The sequence below is a fragment of the Tachysurus vachellii genome, chromosome 23 (assembly GCF_030014155.1).
Source record: "Tachysurus vachellii isolate PV-2020 chromosome 23, HZAU_Pvac_v1, whole genome shotgun sequence".
NCBI classification, from domain to species: Eukaryota; Metazoa; Chordata; class Actinopteri; order Siluriformes; family Bagridae; genus Tachysurus; species Tachysurus vachellii.
This window is the reverse complement of record NC_083482.1, coordinates 3,708,106-3,732,287: the sequence shown is the minus strand read 5'-3', so window position 1 is coordinate 3,732,287 and position 24,182 is coordinate 3,708,106. Positions and strand designations below refer to the sequence as shown.

Here is a 24,182-nt window from a genome sequence, read left to right as displayed (position 1 = left end):
GACAGCAAAGGTTTCAGTCATGAAGGTCTTGTACAGTAGATACTTTACAGGCTTGACTGCACTCATATTTACACTTGAGAATTAAGGACAATTAACATCTACAATAAACCTAATAAATCTGGATGATTTGGGTGTATGATGGTAAAAAAAAACTGCTTTATGTACGAAACAGATGATTTGACAGATGATGTTCAGCTATTCTACAGAAGGTTTTTCTCTTCCTCTCTCTGTCACTTCTTCGGTCAGCTGAGTGCGTTTCCCCCCTGCCTCATTCACAAACACTTCTTTTTCGGGAGCTTTCGTGCTAATTGGTGGTTATGAAATCTTAAAGGATAATGAGAGCAGTCACACCATGAGGTGCGATCTCACACACACATGCACACAACACACACACACACATTCTCTCGCTCTTTCACACACCCTTCATAAGTGAGAAAGGTTGGAGATGACGTGAAAATCAGTCTGGCTGGTGAAAGTTTGGAAGTTTTTAAAGTGTGTGAGCGGGTATAGACGAGAGCTGGGTCAACTGGGTGAGACAGCAGGCCAAGAGTTTCATGCAAAACACACACACACACACACACACACACACACACACACACACACACACACTACTGAGCACTGGTGTCGAATTCTTATTCTTCACTTGCGTACAAATGTAGTAGCTCTCGTGTGTGTGTGTGTGTGTGTGTGTGTGTGTGTGTAGTCGCATTCATAAACTGGGGCCAAGTTGGTTCCTTAGCAGGGACAGAAATAAAAAATCCAAGCACGAGCTCAGCGAGGAGACCTGCAGTAGAACAAGCTCTCCCCAAACGCTTGGCTCTCTCTTTTCATCCCGGCCTCTACTTTTTTTTTTTTTACACACCCACACACACACATATATACACACTTTAAATTTTTCATATTTATGTATCTTGAACTCCATTCAAATAGATTTTCATTAACGGTCTTTCACATCGCGCATTTCTGAAAGTAATTTTCCGACGTTGTGATGCCAACAATTACCTGCTGTGTTAAAGTTCTATTAAATAGATACACAAAATTCTCAAACAAAAAAATCTGTGATGTAAATATATTAATATAACATTTAATATACAGCAGGTTATGTTGTTGTTTACAACTTTTTTTTACCTACAAAAGCGACACAACTTTCACTTTCTCCTACTATACAAAGGTAGATATTAACATTTAAGTATCTTAAATATCGAAGACATTTAGTCTAAATCTAGGTTAGAAGGGTCAAACCTAGTTGTTTGATTTAAAGTTTTCACTTATTTCCACATTATTATTATTGTTGTTGTTATTATGCTGTTTTAAATTCAGGATGAACTGCACCGTCATTGTGTTCAAGTTGCTGATTGGTGACTGATTTCCGCTGATTGCTGCCTCTACAACCACTCGAGTGCTTAATGTCGAGTCTGTCTGTGGCAGGCTGAAATTAAAATTAATGAGTAATTAAAGTGTGAATGTAATTTTCTAAGGGACTGACAACACACACACACACACACCACGCATATATATTAGAACAGGTGTGTATTTGATTGTCAGGCTGATGAGTGGAGCAGGAATGGAGGTGCACACACACACACACACACACACACACACACACACAGTACCTTGGCCTCAATCACAGCCTCGGTACACGCCTGCAGCATGCTGAGGTGATGCGCAAAAACCAGAAACTTCAGCTGCTCTGTCTCCAGCATCATCTTTATGTAGTCCTTCACAGCTCCTGCCTAGAGAGAGAGAGAGAGAGAGAGAGAGAGAGAGAGATAGTCGAGAGAGAAAAAGAGAAGACATGACTGAATATATTCAGTGATTAACATTCAGTATATTCCCACTCCATGCATGAAGCACATCTAACACAGCTTCCTTCTTTTCTCACATAGGTCTGAGGTTTACAATATTCATTCACACGTTACCGGATTATTTCGGCGATAATCAGACTGCCGCATTAACCGTGATCGTTAGCGAGCTGTGAGTAAAATCTCACTTTCCGAGCGCCGCTCCACTTTTGTTATTACAGCCTAGTTTTGTCGTTTTCACATCTTTTAATTGGTATCCAAAACTGCTCCCTGTGAAGTGGCATTAAATCTTCTCCAGTGTGCTGTTTGTGTGTCTGTGTGTGTGTGTGTGTCTTAGTCTTGAGATAATTGGGAGCAGATGCTGTTGGGGTAAAAATACCCATGCTTGGCTCGCTCGTGCTGGCTGGGAATTCGCACTTCAGAAAAAGAGGGACACTGTCTAATGCGGCCATGATACTGCTTCATTCCATTCCTTCTGCGTGTGTATGTGTGTGTGTGTTTGTGTGTCAGAAAATCAAAAGGACCAGATTTGAAAGGTGAGCAGCAAAGAAACGGGACCGAATCAATACTAGCGATTAAACGTGATGAAGCAGAGATCATAAGGCCAGTAGGGACGATGACTTGTGGCCCACATGCTCACTCACTCACTCATATGAGCACTTCGCTTCACTTCACTATCAGCATGTGTCTGTAATCTGTGTTAATTGTGCGTACAAGTGTAATGAACTATTTATGGCTGTTAAAGAGCGCTAAACATAAGAGAGAGAAAGCACTTCACTTCTGCGAGCGCTAAACACTTAGCCGTCGCGCTCTGTTAAAGATGGCGTTTAAAAAAAAATAAAGAAGTCAAATGTCACCCGACGTAAACAAACAGAGTGATTATCATCATTTTGATGCACTGTAGTGTATGTGAAGAAATACATATTGCGTGCATCCTAAAAGACGTCGTGGTTTTGTAGTCGAAAACCCCAAGGGAAAAAAAATAATAAACTACAGACTTCATGAGACTGAAAAGGTCACTGGTCTCCTACTGCAGTGTGTTCCCATGGCAATGCCATCAGAAGGGCTGGTTGCCATGGTGGACATCTGGGTTCAACAGCATGGTGTCTGATTTGCTAATGTACGTAAAAACGCCTACCGTGCGAGAGTTATACAGGAGCAAGTGAGCTACTTGACAGAGCAGTGTTCAGATCACATCTGGGACGTGTCTTTATCAGGGCACGGTTCATGCGAACAAAGCGTTAAAAGGAGCAGAGCCTGTATATCACCAGATGCTGAGTGCCTTTGTGACTGACGAGCTAGTCTTTATTTTATTAATATTTTAATTCAGCATTTGAAGAAAGCCCAGAGGTTCATGGTTTTTTTTTTCAAAATGGTGCACTAGTAGCTGTAGTCCGATGTAGTAACATCGGTCTTCTGTATGTTGTCCGTATGAGGTCCTGAATAGGGTTGCAAAAGGCTGGAAACTTTCCATGGGAATTAACGGGAATATATGGAAATAAACTGGGAATTAAAAAAAAAATGCAGAGTTGCCTATAACAAGGAACTTAAATGTAGTTAAAGAAAATCTTAACAGCATAATTTTGTTTAAAACAACAAGATTTAATGCAATTTAAGTTGAATTTGCACCCTGTATTCCTCGGTCACTTGCACACATCACACTGCTTACTGGAGGGCCAATGAGGCCAAACCCCCTGCAGGTACTTACATTCTTCCATAACATGCACAGTAACACTTTATTTTAGGGTCATTTAACGTGTTGCTTGTTAGCATGAATATTAATAGAATATTGGCTATTTATTAGTACTTATTAAGCACATATTAATGCCTTATTCTGCATTACCTTATTCTACATTCTTAATTGTACCCAATACCTAAACTTAATAACTACCTTACTAACTCTTAATAAGCAGTAAATTAGGATTGTTACACATACACAGATAATTTGATGACCCCCCCCACACACAGTCACTCCCCCGAAATAAAAAAACCTCTATAAAATAATGTTTATTACAATTATTACGTTTATTATGTTTATTACAAGCATAATAATGTTTATTATGATTTTGTGTTACTCAGTGAAATAATCAATTAAAGTTCTACTTACAATTAAATCAGTCAAGACGTCATTTTTAAAATTTGTATTACCTTGCATGCATGTCTGCTTATGACCAAACAAAACGTTTATGTATGTTTGTATATAATATAGTTTATATAAATTTCCCTATATTTCCAAATAATTCCCATAAATACCCATAAATCTCCATAAATTCCCGTAAAGTTTCCAATTTTGAATATTTCCAAAATTCCCCAGATTAAGTTCCTGTGGAAAGTTTCCGGAAACTTTCCGCCCCTTTGCAACCCTAGTCCTGAACAATGTTTAGGTAGGTCGAATGTGTCATGGAACATCTACATGAATGCCAGGACACAAGGTTTCCCAGCAGAACATTTCCCAAAGCATCACACTGCCTCTGATGGATTGGCTTCTTTCCATAATGCATCCTGGTGTCACCTCTTACCAAGGTACAAGACACACACACACACACACACACACACACACACACACACACACACACACACACACACACAGCTGTCCATGTGATGTAAAAGAAAATATGGTTCATGAGACCAGGCCTCCTTCTTCTGATTGGTGGACATGAGACAGTATGTCCACTCTGACCGGTCTGGCAAGCTGTGACGCTTGGTGTGTCCTTTCTACAGGTGCTACAGTAAGTCTTCTGTTGGATCAGACCAGATGTCATGTCTTTGAGTCTTGGGTGTCCATGACCTTGTCATTGGTTCACCAGTTGTTCTTTTGTTAGATACTAACCACTGGATACATGAAACTCCCAACACCACCTACTGCTTTGGAGAGGCACTGATCCAGTGATCCAGCGACCAAACCCTCATAATTTGGCTCTTGTCAAAGTCACCCAGAACTTTACACCTGCCCATTTTTCCAGCTTCCAACACATCACCTTTGAGTACTTTCTGTTCGCTTGCTGTTTGATAGATCTCCATGCCACTGTAGCGACATCATCAATGTCACTCACTGCAACTGTCAGCGGTTTTAATGTTATGGCTGTTTGGTGTATATGGCACGACGGAGTTGGACTCAGACTAAGCTTACTGCATACTGAATCAGGATTTTACTTGTAGCCTGAATGATTCAGCGATTCATGTGTTTTGGGACTTGGTGGTTTGAGCTCTGTGTCTGTGTGTGTTTCGGCTTTCCACTAGAACTCCCCGCTAGGCACAAAGTCTCAGCTGGAGGACTAAAGAATGGGCTGCACAGCAGGGGTCACTCGCAATATGATACACACTAGGGCTGTGTGAAGGAGGACGTCTCGAAGTATTTATGGATTCAAAGGCAAAATAAATCCACATTTGAATGTTTAATATTCCTGATTTTAGCTGCCTTGCTGAAGTCTAGACCAAAACATGCTTCCTAAACTTTCTGCTTGAATTACCTTCATGCCAGAAAAGGGCTCTGATTGAGCTGGGAATCTTTTTCCACCACAAAAGAATATTGAAATGATAGAACGTCAGACAGAGATTTCAGAAGGACTGCAACACGCTTATCTCTGCTAAGACCATGTCCTTAGTCTCCAATCTCACTCGTCTTCACGCTCCATCAGGTTTTCTTCCCCCCCCAACACGTGTAGGTCTCGACACAAGGCGATACGTTTCGGGATTTGGAGTCAGTCACTGAATCCCATTAAAGTGCGGGCAGCACCCGATGCCTTTCTCAGTGATTTTGGTTTTTTTGGGTGGGTTTGGATTTGGACCCGAGTCTTAGCCATGTGTGTGTGTGTGTGTGTGTGTGTGTGTGTGTGTGTGTGTGTGTGTGTGTGTAAAACAGGCTACTATTAATATTGCTATTTCAATATTTTATGTGTTTGCTTTTTGCACTGCTGGATAAAATCAGTGTCTTAAGGCACAACATCTGAATATTTCCTGTGGACGTACTGGACTTGTTTCTTTTCTCATGTTCCTTACGCTATCTTTTTTTTTCTTTTTTCTACCTTTTCTAAAAAGGAAACTTGGCCACTACAAGACCATAAGGTTCGACATAAACCAATTATAGACATGGACTATTTCTGTATTTAATGATATATTTCATTATTCATTTATTTCACGTTGAAGCCCTTCGGTGCGTGCTGCGAAATAATTAAATCCGTCAACATCATCCATCAAAACCAGTGGGCGGAATCTAACGTCAGATTGGATCAACTAGACCGGTGCTCGCCGCTAATCGATAGCAGGCTAACGGCTCGAATGTTTTCGGATCCTGATTTTTGCTTCCGTCCCTGAGAAAAAGCCTCTTTGTGGACTTTCCGATTTTTTTTTTTTCTAGAAAATAATTTCACCTTTGTTTATTATTTTCCCAAATAGTTTAAGAGTGAGGTGGAAGTTCTGGGTTTTTTTTTTTTTTGCATCTAAGCAAAACTTTTCCTGACTCAGCAAAACACACAAAATGCTTTCATTTGAATGTCTGCTGTATGATTCTGAACTGATGAAAGAAAAGCAAATGAAGCTTTGTATTAAAATCAGTTTAACAGGTTATTTGTTCAGAGTTGCTTGTCTCAGGTCAGTTGCTGTACAGAAGTGTGATGTACAGAAGCAGTTGTTTAGAGATTAGCTGATAGCTACGTTTATAAATGAGGTTAACTGAAGACTTGAGGATCAGATCAATGAAACAGGTTAATACATGAATAAAAACCTGCTCAGGGATGATTTGTAATGTCGCCTCCTCATGAAACCTGCTCGTGTAATGTACCTTAGCTATTGCAGTCTGCTTGTACATCTGCGTGATGAGACCCATCACTTCTGTAAACGGGTTCTCGTTCTGCGACTGGCCAGAGCCCAGAGAGCACATTACGCTCTCCCACTTCTCCAGACTGGAGCTGGCTTCCTGAGGAGAGAGAGAGAGAGAGAGAGAGAGAGAGAGAGAGAGAGAGAGAGAGAGAGAGAGAGAGAGAGAGAGAGAGAGAGAGAGAGAGAGAGAGAGAGACACCGAGAGAGAGACAGATGGAGAGAGACACACAGAGGGAGAGAGAGAGCGAGAGAGAGAGCGGGAGACAGATGGAGAGAGAGACACAGAGAGAGAGACAGAGAGGGAGACAGATGGAGAGAGAGAGACACATACAGATGGAGAGACAGGGAGAGACAGAGAGAGACACAGAGGGAGACCGAAGGGGAGAGAGAGAAACAGAGGGAGACCGATGGAGAGAGAGAGAGAGACACAGAGGGAGACAGATGGAGATAAAGAGAGAGAGACACAGAGGGAGACAGATGGAGAGATAGAGAGAGAGAGAGATGGAGAGAGAGAGAGAGAGAGAGAGAGAGAGAGAGAGAGAGAGAGAGAGAGAGAGAGAGAGAGAGACACAGAGGGGGAGAGAGAGAGACACACAGAGGGGGGGAGAGAGAGAGAGAGAGAGACACAGAGAGAGAGACAGATGGAGAGAGACACACAGAGGGAGAGAGAGAGAGAGCGAGAGAGAGAGCGGGAGACAGATGGAGAGAGAGACACAGAGAGAGAGACAGAGAGGGAGACCGATGGAGAGAGAGAGACACATACAGATGGAGAGACAGGGAGAGACAGAGAGAGACACAGAGGGAGACCGAAGGGGAGAGAGAGAAACAGAGGGAGACCGATGGAGAGAGAGAGAGAGACACAGAGGGAGACAGATGGAGATAAAGAGAGAGAGACACAGAGGGAGACAGATGGAGAGATAGAGAGAGAGAGAGAGAGATGGAGAGAGAGAGAGAGAGAGAGAGAGAGAGAGAGAGAGAGAGAGAGAGAGAGAGAGAGAGAGGCAAGTTATTCTATTGTCTTTTTTTGTTATGGGGCCAGAAAAATTAATGAGAGAGTACAGTGTGCCCTACCTTCCTCTCCAGTGCACACACATGCACAGAAAAGAAGAAAGGATGTGTGTGTGTGTGTGTGTGTGTGTGTGTGTGTGTGAGAGAGAGAGTGGAGAAGAAGGGTAGAAATCCCTGATGTTCCAGAACATCAGCTCACTATCGCTAGGTCATGTGACCTGTGACAGCAGCAGGGGAATGTGGAAGCACAGGGCACCGGTGTAATAAATCACACACACACACACACACACACACACACACACACACAGCACTCTTCTTGCTGTACTACCTTGACAGACAGACAGATACACACATCTTAAACACACTGAGTCTCTCTGTCATACATACACCTTTTGCTGGACTACCTTTATATACACACACACACACACACACACACACACAGCATTACTGTTGCTGTACTACCTTTAAGGACACACACAACCCTGTACCATCATTTACACAAATCCCTAGATACAGCATTGTTCTTTGTTGTATTACATTTGTCTGTGCATCACACAGACTCACACACACACACACACACACACAGTCCAGCTCACAGATAATCAGACTGACATAAATGTACATGGTTGCATCATTACACCACAAGCTCCTACAGCAGCCGACCACATCAGGTTGCGGCTCCTGTCAGCCGTGTCCGGGACTCAGACTCGCCCAAACCTGACTGTCAGAGAGTTTAGAAAAAAGCTGCCTGCTATTTTTCTTCTCTAACGTCACTCATCAACAAGCCGTTTCCACCTGCAGAACTGCCCAAGGTCAGAGAGACAGAGATGTTTTCACAGACTTCCATAGTCAATAGATTAGTGAACTGACATTGTGCCATGTTAAAAAAAAAAAGAACAACAAAGCAGAAGGTTAGAGTGTTGCAGTATCACGTCAGAAGCATCTCTGTGCTCAGCTGCATGCTTCACTGAGCTGAAGTGCTCTCACGTGTGAAGCTTCTCTACATGCTCGCTTCACTGTGCCACCCGTGTGTGGGCATGATACACACCAGCATGCTCTGTACACTCAGGTTTATGGTTTAAATGGAAAAGTGTGTGTGTGAGTGTGTGTGTGTGTGTGAGTGTGAGAGAGGGAGAGAGAGAGAGAGGGGAAAAATGCTAGTGTATATGCACATGTTCATGTTTCTGTGTGTGTGTGTGTGTGTGTGTGTGAGAGAGAGAGAGACAGGGAGAGAGAGAGAGAGAGAGAGAGAGAGGGGAAAAATGCTAGTGTATATGCACATGTTCATGTTTGTGTGTGTGTGTGTGTGTGTGTGTGTGTGTGTGTGTGTGTGTGTATTGTCACAGCAGGTAATTTCTGTGGAACAGAAGCAGAAAGTGCTTTTATACTTCCGTCTTTGACATATGCATACACACAGACACACACAGACACACACAAACACACACAGACGCACACAGACACACACAGACACACAAAAACCATCTGCTGTCAGACAGTGACAAAAGAAGTGAAAAACTGTTCTGAAGAAAATGAAGGTTGGCAGCACTGCATACATCAATCCTATCAAGCGATCACAAATTGAAAAAGACAGCAAGAGAGTTGAGGAAGATCTCGACACGTGATAAGACGTGACGTGACGTGACGTGAGCTGTACAACGAGTTGCCTTTTTCCTGATAAATCTACAAAATTCAGATATTTGTAAAGCTTCTAGATGATGTAGTGCATTGACTCCAGCATAAAGATGTAATGTATCGTGGAACTGGACTGAAGATTGAGCTGGATTTTACTTAATGCACTTTCTCTCTCTCATTCACACACACACACACACACACACATTCTGTCTCTCCCAACATACACGGTCTCTCTCTCCCAACACACACGGTCTCTCTCTCCCAACACACACGGTCTCTCTCACAACACACACGGTTTCTCTTTCAGCACACACGGTTTCTCTCACATACACACTGTCTCTCTCACACGTCTCTCACACACACACTGTCTCTCTCACAACACACACTGTCTCTCTCACACACACACACACGGTCTCTCTCACAACACACACGGTCTCTCTCACAACACACACGGTCTCTCTCACAACACACACGGTCTCTCTCACAACACACACGGTCTCTCTCACAACACACACGGTCTCTCTCACAACACACACTGTCTCTCTCACACGTCTCTCACACACACACTGTCTCTCTCACAACACACACTGTCTCTCTCACAAGACACACTGTCTCTCTCACAAGACACACTGTCTCTCTCACACACACTGTCTCTCTCACAAGACACACTGTCTCTCTCACACACACTGTCTATCTCAACACACGGTCTCTCTCACAACACACACGGTCTCTCTCACAGCACACACGGTCTCTCTCACAGCACACACGGTCTCTCTCACAGCACACACGGTCTCTCTCACATACACACTGTCTCTCTCACATACACACTGTCTCTCTCACACGTCTCTCACACACACACTATCTCTCTCACAACACACACTGTCTCTCTCACAACACACACTGTCTCTCTCACAACACACACTGTCTCTCTCACAACACACGGTCTCTCTCACAACACACGGTCTCTCTCACAACACACACGGTCTCTCTCACAGCACACACGGTCTCTCTCACAGCACACACGGTCTCTCTCACAGCACACACGGTCTCTCTCACAGCACACACGGTCTCTCTCACAACACACACGGTCTCTCTCACAACACACACGGTCTCTCTCACAACACACACGGTCTCTCTCACAACACACACGGTCTCTCTCACAACACACACGGTCTCTCTCACAACACACACGGTCTCTCTCACAACACACACAGTCTCTCTCACAACACACACGGTCTCTCTCACATACACACGGTCTCTCTCACATACACACGGTCTCTCTCACATACACACGGTCTCTCTCACAACACACGGTCTCTCTCACATACACACTATCTCTCACACACACACTGTCTCTCACACACACGGCCTCTCTCACAACACACAGTCTCTCTCACAACACACAGTCTCTCTCACAACACACAGTCTCTCTCACAACACACATGGTTTCTCTTTCAGCACACACTGTCTCTCTCACACACACTGTCTCTCACAACACACACTGTCTCTCTCACAACACACACGGACTCTCTCAACACACACGGTCTCTCTTTCAGCACACACAGTCTCTCTCTCAGCACACACTGTCTCTCTCTCAGCACACACTGTCTCTCTCTCAGCACACACTGTCTCTCACACTTCTCTCACACACAGTCTCTCTTTCAGCACACACTGTCTCTCTCACACACACGGTCTCTCTCACAACACACAGAGTCTCTCTCAACACACACTGTCTCTCTCTCAGCACACACTGTATCTCTCAGCACACACTGTCTCTCTCACACACACACGGTCTCTCTCACACACACACGGTCTCTCTCACACACACACGGTCTCTCTCACACACACACACACACACGGTCTCTCTCTCTCTCTCACACACACACACACACACACACACACACACACACACACACACACACACACAGTCTTTCTCACACACACACGGTCTCTCTCACACACGCGGTCTCACACACGGTCTCTCTCACACACACACGGTCTCTCCCACACACACACACGGTCTCTCTCACCCACAGAGTCTCTCACACACACACACTGTCTCTCTCACAACACACACAGTCTCTCTCACAACACACACACGGTCTCTCACACACACACACACACAGTTTCTCACACCCACAGAGTCTCTCTCACACACACACGGTCTCTCACACACACACACACACACACACACTGTCTCACACACACACACAGTCTCAAACACACACACAGACATTCAGTCACACACACAGTCAGATATTCAGTCACACATACTGTACATTTAGTCACACACACACACGCAGTCTCACACACACACAGTCAGATATTCAGTCACACATACTGTACATTTAGTCACACACACACACACACAGTCTCACACACACACAGTCAGATATTCAGTCACACATACTGTACATTTAGTCACACACACACACACAGTCTCACACACACACAGACATTCATGTATCACATCCAGCTGCTGTGGTTCCAACCTGAGCTTTTACTAGGTGTGAATGAGTGGCTCTGATGGACTGAGCTTCCTAAGATCGGGTTCAATCATGACCCTGACCAAGATAAAGCATTTACCGTACGAATGAGTAAATGTACAAACAGCCTCTAACAGGTTTAACACGCATGCCTTTAATCAGACTGTTGCTTTAACCAAGCAAACGTTCAAAAGAATGGAAAGCCAAACGGCAACTTCTGCAAGAAGAGAAAAGAGCTGGTTAGGAACAAAGTGTGAATCGAGAAATACTTTCTTCTCTGAATAACATTCTGACAGCTCATCAGAGCTTGAAAAGAGACGAGAGAAGGAAAAAAAGAAAGAAAGCGAAGTGGGAAGAAAAAAAAAACTGATCATGGACAAGTGAGATAAAATGATAATTAGTGCTAATCGAATACGATCGCCTAGCAACGACCACAGGGCGGTTATGGAGAGGTAATTAGCGCTATATTTAGCCTGTCTGATTCGGTCTCATCTCAGATGGGATGATTGGAGATGTTAGCGTATGGGTGTGTATGTGTGTGTGAGTGAGAGAGTGTGTGTGAGAGTGTGAACTTTTCTCAGCATGTTTATGAATGCATCTGTGTGAATCAATGAGCATGTGTTCGTGCATCGACGTACGTGTGAATAACGGTACTGAGCCGGATTTCTGCCAGAAGAAATGCTCTGTGTGCACAAGTGTGCGTGTGTATGTGTGTGTGTGCATGCGAGTGGGCACTTTCACAGTAATTTTGATTTGTTGGAACACTATTTTTAACTAAAGTAGCTCAAATAAGTGCTCTTTACATCTGTGGTGAGCTTCATGCATCATACAGCGAATAAATTTAGCTGCATTTATCATGTACATTAGTTCCTCATGATTGAATGCAGTGATATTAACACAGTCCAACAGCTTTTATTGTCATTTCAACCATATATAGCCGACACAGTACACAGTGAAATGAAACAAAGTTTCTCCAGTACCGTGGTGCTATATAAAATGACATAAAGCTACACAAAACAACACGGAGGTAAGGATTTAATTCCTGGAGACATACAGGTCAAACAAAGAATACAAAACAAATACAAAAAAAATAGCGCTGACCAGAGTGCATACTGTACATTATAAAGCACATTGTGCAATTGTAACGTATACAAACTTATATAGTAGCAGCAGTGAGATGAGGTTTTGAAATGTGGTGTCCAAAACAGCAATTGAGTCAGTGGTTGATTTTTTATAACCAGTGTATTTCAGAGTTGAGTAGTATGTGTGTGTGTGTGTGTGTGTGTGTGTGTGTGTGTGTGTGTGTGTGTGGGTGTTCGGTATAGTTCAGTTCTGTTTGTTGAGGAGTCTGATGGCTTCGGGGAAGTAACTATTTCACGGTCTGGTCGTGAGGGATCGAATTCTACGGTACCTTTTTCCAGATGGCAGGAGGGTGAAGAGTGTGTGTGAGGGGTGTGTGGGGTCATCCACAATGCTGTTGGCTTTGCAGATGCAGCGTATGGTATGAATGTGTGGTCCGTGACTAAGAAAAGAGAGATGCTGATGATCTTCTCGGCTGTCCTCACTATTGCCTCCTTTCCACAAGAAAGAACCGGGTGCTGGTTCGTAGATGGTTCCACTGGAGAGCCTTCTAAGAACCGGTTTGCCTTTCCATGGGCTAGAGAGCCATCACAGAGCCAAGTCTTATGTCACTGTATACAATGTTATACAGCAACGTTAGTGCAGCAGCAGCAAACACAACATCAACAATGGCGGATGTTGCTTTACTGTTAACGCTCATGGCTTTGTGAACCTACATCGGCATCCATACGCGGTGAATCCTGATTAAAAATGGCGCTAACGACGTTCTCTTTTGTCTTGTTGGTCACAGTAACCCTGCCCCCAGCCCCTGATGCAAGTCTAGATCAGCAACGTTGTGATGCTACTTAAGAACCACTTTTCCTGGTTCAGAGCCGGTGCTTTGGGTGTCGAAAAAGAACGAACTGATTTTAAATTAGGCTCCGAACCAGCACTCAAACTGCCTCGGTGGAAAAGGGCATATCTGAGATGGGGCAGTTCCAAAACCAGACAGTGATGCAGCTGCTTGGGATGCTTGTGATGGGTCCTCTATAAACTGTGGTCAGGAGAGGGGAAGAGAGACGGGCTTTCCTAAGCCTTCGTAGGAAGGTGCTGCTGGGTTTTCTTACTGACGGAACTGGTGTTGCATGACCAAGTGAAGTTCTCTGCCAGATGAGCACCAAGGAATTTGGTGCTCATGACGATCTCCACAGAGGATCCTTCAATGTTCAGCTGGGAGCAGTTGCTCTGTGCTCTCCTGAAGTCAACAACCATCTCTTTAGTTTTGTCAGCATTCAGAGACAGGTTGTTGGCTCTACACTAGGCAGTTAGCTGTTGCACCTCCTCTCTGAGTGATGACTCGTCGTTCATGCTGATGAGACCCACCACGGTCGTGTCATCGGCGAACTTGTTAATGTGGTTTAAGCTGTGCATTGCTACACGGCTGTGAGTCAGCAGAGTGAACAGCAGAGGACTGAGCACACAGCCCTGAGGGGCCCCAGTGCTCAGTGTAGTGGTTCTAGAGATGCTGTTCCCGATCAGGACTGACTGAGGTCTCCCAGTGAACTCTGTTCACACCTAGCAGGCTCAACTTCTCAGTCAGATGCTCAGGGATGATTGTGTTGAATGCTGAACTGAAGAATATGAACAGCATTTCGTACTTGTGTCTTTATTGTCCAGGAGGGTGAGGCCAAGATGTCATCGTCCATGGAGTGATTTGAACGATACGTAAACTGCAGGGGATCCAGTGAATTAGTCTTGATGTGCCTCATGACATGCCTCTCAAAGCACTTCATCACAATGGGTGTGAGTTTGACAGGATGATAGTCATTGAGACAGGACACTGTACATTTCTTTGGGCACGGGGACGACGGTGGTTGTCTTGAGGTATGTCTTGAGACAACTGCGCTACTCAGGGAAATGTTTAAAATGTCAGTGAAGGCATCCATTAGCTGTTCTGAATATTCCCATTGCCAGGAATGGTGTCTTTACCAGCAGACTTCCGTGGGTTAACTCTCAATGAGAGTTCTCCTCACATTGGCCGTAGTTAGACAGAGTACCTGGTCTTCCTTGCTGCTACGTTGTTCTGCACCTCAAACCGAGCATAGAAGTAATTCAGTGCATCTGGCAGGGAGGTCTCACTGACACAGGCAGGTGAAGTTGTCCTGTAGTTCGTCATCTTCTGTATGCCCTGCCACATGTGCCGGTGTCTCCACTGTCCTTTGCAGTCATCCATGTCCTCTGGTTAGAGTGTGTGGTGATGGTCTTGGAGACAGTCACGTCATTAATGAACTTGCCAATGTAGCTGGTCATTGATGTTGTGTAATCCTCCAAGTTGATGGAATCACCGTTGGTTGCAGCCTCCATAAACATGTTCCAGTCAGTGCACTCAAGTCAGAGGTGGCTCCTGCTGGCCAGGTTTTCACCTGCTTCAGAAAGGGTTTAGAGAGGCTGACGAGTGGTCTGTATGCTGTAATTTGCAAGATGTGGGCGGGGCTCCGCACGGTACACAGCGGGGATGTTTGTGTAAACAAGATCCAGCGTGTTTATCCCTCTCGTTGCAAAGTCCACATGCTGATGGAATCTAGGGAGCAGTGATTTAAGATTTGCGTGATTGAAATCTCCAGCAATAATAAACAGTCTATTGAGGTGAGTAATCTGCAGCTCGCTAATAGTCCCACAGAGCTCACATAGTGCCTCCTTAGCATTAGTGCTGGGTGGAATGTACACGCCGATAATGAAAACCGTAGCGAATTCCCGTGGTAAATAAAAAGGCCTGCATCTAACAGTCACAAACTCCACTAGCGATGAGCAGTAACTGGAAATAAACAGAGTGTTCTTGCACCATTCCGAGTTAATGTAAACACACACACCACCACCTCAAGCCTAATCTGATTTGAAAGTGTTTTACCAAATCCTTGGAAGCACAAATGTCCTTTGGAAATTGTATGTAGTACGCAAGTGTTTATGTGATTGTACCCTGTGATAGACTGGCAATCCTGTCCAGGGTGAGTCTGATGTGGTAGGCTCCAGGTTCCCTGGATGAATCCGGTATACAGTCGAGCCCCAAGCTCCGACACATAAACTAGTGAGTGAGTGAGTGACGTGACATACGGCTAAGTACGGTGACCCATACTCAGAATTCGTTCTCTGCATTTAACCCATCCAAAATGCACGGGGTCGGTGCCTTGCTCAAGGGCACCTCAGTCATGGCATTGCCAGCCCGAAACTCGAACCCACAACCTTAGGGTTAGGAGTCAAACTCTATAACCATTAGGCCACGACTTCCCCACAACCATTAAAGCGTGGGATGTGGTAGCTCAGTTGTTAAGGTGTTCGACTACTGATCGGAAGGTCATTGGTTCGAATCCATCAAGCTGTCACTGCTGGGCCCCTAAGCAAGGCCCTTAACCCTCAATTGCTCAGATGTATAAACTGAAATAAAAAAATGTAAGTCACTCTGGATAAGAGTGTCTGCTAAATGCTGTAAATGTAAAGCAATTAAAGTATGCATTGTAGAATATCGCAGAGGTCCAAGTCCCGCTAATATGTGGTCAAAAAAATATTCCGTTTCTTAACAAAAGATGATCTGATCTCACTCGGTCTATACCAGGGGTCGGCAACCTTGAACGCTCAAAGAGCCATTTGGACCCGTTTCCCACAGAAAAAAAAAAAAACACAGGGAGCCACAAAACCCATTTGACGTCTAAAATGAAGAGAACACTGCAGATATCGTTTTTTTTTACCTTTATGGAAGTTTAGAAAAAACTGTAGTGTGTTGCATTTATCAAATCAATGAACTGCTACCGAGTAAACAAAATTTTATTTCTGCAGGCAAACAAAAATATTTTGAACAGTTTGAACAAACCTTAACAAAAAAGACGCTGGGTTGAAGGTTTTCTTTCAAATAAAATGTTCAATGTCTAATTGAGTCCTCTTCGTATTCATGACATCAACATTTTAACTTGCCGGCTGCAGCAAAACAAAACTGCGTCTGCTTCTGTGTGTCGGATTTCGCAAGTCGACGGTTATGACGCATATTTTGAGCGACAAAAAAAATTAAACACGGTTTATTTTAATGTTACAAGAGCATCATAATCTTAGAATTTAATTTTTTTAAAAACTAACTTAAATAAAATAAATTTAAATTAAATATATTTATGTTCCAAATCTATAGGGAGCCGCAGCAGAGGGATGAAAGAGCCACTTGCGGCTCCGGAGCCGCGGGTTGCCGACCCCTGGTCTATACTATTCCATTCCATCTAGTCATTAGAAACCTATTAACGCAAAGCCAAGTACATCGTGAAATCTCATAAGGATGTGTTCGGTTCTCAGCTCAGGTGTGAGCAGTGCGTTTCACTTTATTCAAAATACACACGACACTCACACTCACAGTGTGCTCTAGTCATTAGATTCTTATTTATGCAGTGTTTAGTTTGAGCAGTGAAACGATGACCTACACTAAATAATACGGAAGATTTTTTTGTACACATGGTGTGAAGAATTGTCGTGTTTTTACTATAACACTAATACACAATACAGCGAGGCATTCAGGTTTGAGATAATAATATGACTGAGTCGATGTGTTCGAATATCAGCATTTGCTTCCTGACACACACACAAAATCCAATCACGCTATAAACTGCATTATGGCGTTGATTCGCTCAGCATCAGACGAGCGAACGTGCCGCTGTGGTGAATATCAGCGCTGTATTTAATCACAGCCGTGCTGTTATACAGCGAGTGGTAATGTTCTTTCAGTCCGTCAATAACGATACGTTTTGCTTTGATGAACCGTAACCTGATTGTTCATCTGACTTCGATTGTGTAGTACGTAGACGACCGTACGAACTCTTACTAGGGTAAGTTATTTCTGTGGCATTCATGTGTTAATACTGACTGCTTGGGTTTGTTTAAAGTGTACTTTGGAGTGGGTCGTGATGCCGTGTGTGTGTGTACGTGTGTGTGTGTACCTTGGCCGCCTCTTTTGGCAGGTCGAAAGGGATTCTCTGACGGATTTTGGCCGGCAGCTGTGTGAGCACTTCGGCTTTAAGTCTGCGGATCATGATCTCGCTGAGCCTCTGGTGCAGCTCGTCCAGATGAGACGCTCCACGGCAATCCCACTGACGCCTGCTCCCGAAGAATCTAAAACACACACACACACACACACACACACACACGTGTTATGTGTACGTTTAAAAAGAAAAAACCCTGAACAGAGTTTTTAGGTTAGACTAAGTCTGTAACCTAGTGAACCAGTGTTGATTTATTCATCGATAGAGACTTAAAAGCACTTTTGTATGTGGCTCTGGATAAGGACATTTTATATATAACACACACACACACACACACACACACACACACATACTTTCGAGAACATCATAATGATGAGATCTTTACAATCCTGAGTGTGTGGTGACTAAGAGCTATAATGAGCAGTAAATGATGGAGGAGCCCCGGGTGACTGGCAGCCAGGCTTTATGGGCTTTAATGTACACACTCTTTTGTAAGAGAGGTGTTACAGGACACTTTGTGTGTGTGTGCGTGTGTGTGTGGAGAAGCTCAAACGTATACAGTGTGCTAAACAGTAGCGCTGATGTCATGAGCATGTAGCATTAAAGCGGTCGGGCTTCTGACTTTTAGCCTCATGACTGACAATGAGGTCTGAGCTACGTTTTTTAAACAAATGCACATTTTTTTCCAGGGTGTTTGTTGGTTGAATAAACGAATCAATGCGATTAAGCTGGCTTATGTCATTTACACAGCCTGTAATTAGAAAATGAGCTCATAATTAGCGGCAATTAATAAATAATAAATCAGTTTGTTAGCGGACCGTTTCCCCAGTAATAGGTTCTCTCGTTAACCTTCCGACTCTAATCCGAGGGAGGTGTTCACCTGTAGTGAGCGTTGCAGTATGTCTTGGCGTACTCGCTCCACGTGCCGAAGCGCCTCGGATACAGAGCTTCGATCTGCATGAAGAGCTGAGAGAGAGAGAGAGAGAGAGAGAGAGAGAGATCAGGTTGGAAAAGTGGCCTTCAGTATGTTCACGGTTTACGGGCAGAATAAACAACCTGTCAGGTGCGGCTGTGAGGTTATTTCTCACGTCAATGCCCATACATGTCTCCAGCCTGACACAACAGACAAGTTCAGAGTAAAAAAAAAAAATATATATATATATATATATAAAAAAAATTATATATATATATATATATATATATATATATATATATATATATATATATATATATATATATATATAAAAACATACATCTCAAGGTAAATCAGTCAATGGGAGTTTGAGCCCAACAGGAAAGTGCTTTTGCCAAAGAACAGTAGTAGCGTTTATAATTCTTTTCATTGCTGACTGTGTGTGTGTGTGTGTGTGTGTGTGTGTGTGTGTGTATGTGTGTGTGTTCTTGCAATTTCTGTTATATATATATATTTATTACAGAGCAGAAAATCACTGGAGCCTCTCAACCTCCGGCTAACGAGCGTAATCAAAGGGGAACGGCTTTTATTCTACAGTGGAATGGAAGCCGCCCACAGGATTCCATTTATACACAAAAAAGAGAGAGAGAGAGAGAGAGAGAGAGAGAGAGAGAGAGAGAGAGAGAGAGAGAGAGAGAGAGAGAGAGAGAGAGAGAGAGAGAGAGAGAGAGAGAGAGAGAGAGAGAATATTGTTTTTTTATTTCTGGGATCAGGAAGAGGTTTCTTTTCTTTTCTTCTGATATATAGAGGTGTAGAAATCTGTAATGTGCAGCGGTTTGGGATCAGAGCTCACTCAGCTCTCCGTGTCTCATGGCCACACGTGGTCAGTCACAGAGCCTGAGGAACGTCATAGACGAATAACGTGGATCAGTCGTAGACGGGAGAGACGATGGCTCAGCGGTTAGCATGTTCGCCTCACACTGCTGTAGGTTCAATTCCCACCTCTGCCCCGTGTGAGTGGACTTAATACTTTCATTGTTCTCCGAAGACATAAAGACATATTTTCTGTAATTGTGATGAGTTGTTTAATAAAGTGTAATCAAATATTGTTGACTGAAAACTGAATGTTGGCTTGTACTCGGAAAAGCCTCCCGTCAGTCACTTCGTGTGTTACTCCGTATGACGGCGTTTCAGTGTCGTGTCCAAATTCTTTTGCTCTATGATCCTCTCGTGCTGTGACTAGATTTAAACTTCATAACCAAATATTTCGTTTAAACTCATAACGAGAAAGACTAGATTCATGTGATCAGATCTATTCGTTGCCTTGATGCTCGCTATTAACAGGAAGGAAGGAAGGAAGGAAGGACAGGAACGGGAAAAGGAAAGGAGAGAGAAAAGAGAGAAAGGGAAGCAAAGTGGAAAGGACAGATGAAAAGACAGAGGAATGATAGGAAAGAGAAGGTGGAAAAGAAAGAGGGAGGATGAAAAGCAAAGGAAAAGAAAGGAAAGGGAGAGGGAAGGAAGGAGAAAGAGAAGAGAGGAAGAGAGAAAAGCTTTTATTGAGAGTTTGTCAGGTCAGAGCTCAGGGTCAGTAATGATACAGCACCTAGGAGCAGAAAGGGTTAAGGGCCTCGCTCAAGGGCCCAACTGCAGCAGTTTACCAGTGCTGGGACTTGAACCCCTGACCATCTGATCATTTCTCCATCACATTATTCAGGGACGTAATACAACAGAATAGAAGTGAGATTTAAATCCAGTGATCAGTACTGTGAAGGTAAAGGCAACTGAATCACTTCTACTAACAGCTAACGTTTCTCTCCAACACTCCGAGTAACAAACAGCTGAACATCGGGCGTAACGCGTTAGTGCTGCTGATTGATTTGATTGCACGAGCGACATTCCCGATTCCGAGAAAAGTTCGCTAATCAGTCGGATCATCTTTTGCTTCTGTGCGCAGATACCAAAAAAACTCCATGTTCCGAGTTTTAGGTTTAAGATTTATTTAGTTATTTATTTATTTAAATCAGGCTGAATGATTTGCAGTCTGTTTCGATTTGATCGGCGTCATTAATTGTAAAACACATCCAGATTGCTGTCATTTCGTCATCTGTTCGTTAAGACAACTCCGTGCGCTAGCTTTAAACCACATGGCACCACCTGGAAGCGGGTATCAGAGAGAACCGAGCTCCGGCTCACACCAGGACCGGTATCGGTGCATCCCGAGGAATTTTACAGAATGTCTCCTACTACAACGCTAAGGCTTTCTTATAATCTGTGTTTCAGTTCTAGATATTTCCCCAAGTGGAAACAGTCCTTTAGAGAGTTCTCCAGAAATAGTGTGAAAACAGCCAGAGGGTGTAAATGGTGTTTCACAGCTCTATTGTTCACTGGCTTTCTGTCTGTATCGAAGGTTTAGCACAGCTTCCTTTGATACATCGCTATCAATGGCGACTGTTAGACGCGTCAGGTTTCAATGGAACAGGGTTTTTTTTTCTCCCTGCGAATAATACGCTGCAATTATATAAATCCAGGATCCATCTGCTCATTTCTCCAGGCAAATGTGTTCATCAAAGCTTGGATCTGTGCCACGAGCTAAAAAAAAAGACTGATGGATAGGTAGAGAGAGAGAGAGAGAGAGAGAGAGAGAGAGAGAGAGAGAGAGAGAGAGAGAGAGAGAGAAGCAGAGAAAGTGAGATATATTCATTCCCTATGTCCAGTCACGGCTTTTTGCAGATAGTAATAAAAGCAGAGATGGATGCTTTGTTAGGAGAGAGAGAGAGAGAGAGAACAAGATGGAGACACACACACACACACACACACACACACACACACACACACACACACACACACAGTGTGTTCAGCTTCAGTGCTCCAGGGGAAGTAAATATCTACACCTATAAAACTGGAACAAGCTGAACCAAAAGAAGAGACACTGTTAAATATATTTCTCCACAATATCCACTGTGTGATTAGGAAGATGATGAAAGAACAATTTAAACAATTGATTTTTTTTTTTTTTTACACAGAAAATGGAATTGGAGAAATTTCCACCCTTTTCCTTTTATTTTACATGTTTTTTTCCTTTTCCTTTCTTTCTTCCCTCTTTCATTCCCTTCCTGCCCCATTCCTTTCCTTTCTCTTCCCCCTCTCCTCTTTACATTTTTCCCCTTTCCTTTTTTCCTTCCTTTCCTCTCTTTCCTTTCTCCTCTCCTCTCTTTTCTTGCTTCCCCCTTTCCTTTCGATTCTCTTTCTAATAATTTCTTGAATAAAATACGACTACTGATTGTTTCCCTCTTTTAAGTTGAGCATGAACACTCATATGATGAAGGAGCAGCAGTTTGGCATCATGTCAGTTTTAGTGAGTGTGTGTGTGTGTGTGTGTGTGTGTGTGTGTGTTTTAGACCACAGTTAGACCTAGTTGGCAGGAATTAGACACGGTCTGAATAAGGATGAAACCTGCACTAATCTGAGGGGAAGTGATCTGATGTCATCTGATATCAGATCTGATGTCGTCATACAGCATATTCACGTGTGTGTGTCGTCTGATGTGAACGGATGTGCAGGTGTGATACTGAGCCCGAGAAAAGGAGGTAGGCTGTAATTACGTGAGGAGGAAGAAATGAAGGAAGAATAAATCAGATCAAATGTACAGTGTGTGCACAGATGTCAAACATTTCGATTTCTAGTCTCAGGGTTTTTCAAAGATGAAGAGGAAAGAAAGCCTGCTTTGTTTTTGTGTCTCCTGGTGACAAACTCATTGCTAGAATAATAAACATATAGAGGGAAAGTTGAAACAAACAAGCTGAGAGTTTTAATTTGTACCAAACACACACGAGGTTTCAGTAAGGAAGTGCTGCTACCTCTTCTGGTCTGCCAAGCGCCGGAGTTCCTGTCAGCAGGATTGCGCGTTTGGCGTTTTGGATCAGGGGGACCAAGATCTTTGTCCTCGCTGCATTCCGGGACTTCAGGTAATGCGACTCGTCCACTATGACCACACCAAAGTGCTGCTTTTTCAGCGTCTCCACCAGGGACTGTGCATCGTTGGTGAGCAATCCGTAGCCCAGAACTGTCACTTTGCTCTGGCTGATCCCCCTAAAATTACACACAGTGTCTGTTAGTAATAAACCAGGCACAATAATATATATATATATATATATATATATATATATATATATATATATATATATATATATATATACACAGCGATCCTGAATCTGGATCATATTGCGACACCGGGACGGTCTGGGGCACTTCAAGGGGACGATTTGGAGCTTATGATTTCGGCACTATGAAGGAATTTGGAGCAATTTGAAAAGAGATGACGTTCCAAACTTCTTCGTCCGATATTTTGACTGAACTTTCAATAGGAGCTGACGGTTAAATCATTTGTTCTGTTAAATTATCCATTTTTCTGTTCTTTGGATCATGAGGCACTGCTGCTCTGAAGAATTTGCCTATTTTTAAAAATGCGCCGTGTTTTCTGAGCTGTGAATCCTCTTGATAGTAGCCATTTATTCACTGTTTGTCCCGTAGGCCATCGGAGTTAAAACATCACAAACACCAGGCCATCGAGAAGCCGTTGCCATGGCAGCGAACAGCGGCTCGGATCGACCCCGGGCCGAGATCTTTGGGATGAGCTGGCCAATTTGCGCGGCTCTTTTTAGAAGCATCGATAACGGGCAAAAAGGCAACGAGACCCCTGTGCCTGTGCAAACCTGAATTCCCGATATATCCGGGCGAAGAAGCTCGAGCTTTTGCTCAACACACACATACACACATACTGCTGAAAGCTGGCTCGCTATTAATATTTTGGGAAAGACCTTCAGTTCTTGTGGATTCATGGGAAGGTTTAGCGCATGAAAAAAAAAAAAAAAAAAAAAAAAAGTTTAGTTTGGGGGCTGTTCTCAAACAACTCAGCATGTCTCAGTCGTAATACCGTCTCTGCACGAAGCCCGAGCTCAATCTATTGAGGGGGCGGGGGGTGGGAGGGGAGGGTAGGAAGAGTACAGAACATGTTTTACTGAAATTACTCAAGGCATCAGAATTCATACCATGACCGCTAATCTGAAACTGGGAAATGCAAAAAAGTAATAACAGCAAAACATACCTCATTTTAGCAAGTTTGGAGGAAAAAAAATATCTTCAGTACAAAACTATACATTGATTTATAGGTTATAGTCTCATTATCATTATTCTTCGATGCCTGGGGTGTTATGACCTGCAAGGTATAACAAATAAAAGAAATGCCGTACATGATATCAGCTTTGCTCTACACCAGGTTGATGTCGCCGGGATGGAGTTCAGGAAGCCAGCGCTCCAGCTCCTCGATCCACGGGTACTTCAGTGACGACGGCACCACGATCAGGAGAGGCCACTCGTGTCTGTAGATGTACGCCACCGAAATGGCCTGCACCGTCTTTCCAAGCCCCATCTTGAAGTTTAAATAGTCAGT

The 24,182-nt window shown here is 43.6% G+C and overlaps 1 protein-coding gene across 1 annotated transcript in view; it reads right to left on the bottom strand.

Moving 5' to 3' along the window:
- zranb3 (zinc finger, RAN-binding domain containing 3) overlaps positions 1-24,182 on the bottom strand; it is a 67,998-nt gene that overhangs the window by 29,266 nt on the left and 14,550 nt on the right. Inside the window, exons 3-8 of the mRNA XM_060859681.1 lie at positions 23,983-24,161; positions 22,591-22,822; positions 18,698-18,783; positions 17,776-17,947; positions 6,583-6,717; positions 1,614-1,733 (exon numbers count right to left, since the gene is read on the bottom strand). Coding sequence (XP_060715664.1) covers positions 1,614-1,733; positions 6,583-6,717; positions 17,776-17,947; positions 18,698-18,783; positions 22,591-22,822; positions 23,983-23,984 — 747 coding nt within the window. The 5' untranslated portion in view covers positions 23,985-24,161. The remainder of the gene's footprint in view (positions 1-1,613; positions 1,734-6,582; positions 6,718-17,775; positions 17,948-18,697; positions 18,784-22,590; positions 22,823-23,982; positions 24,162-24,182) is intronic.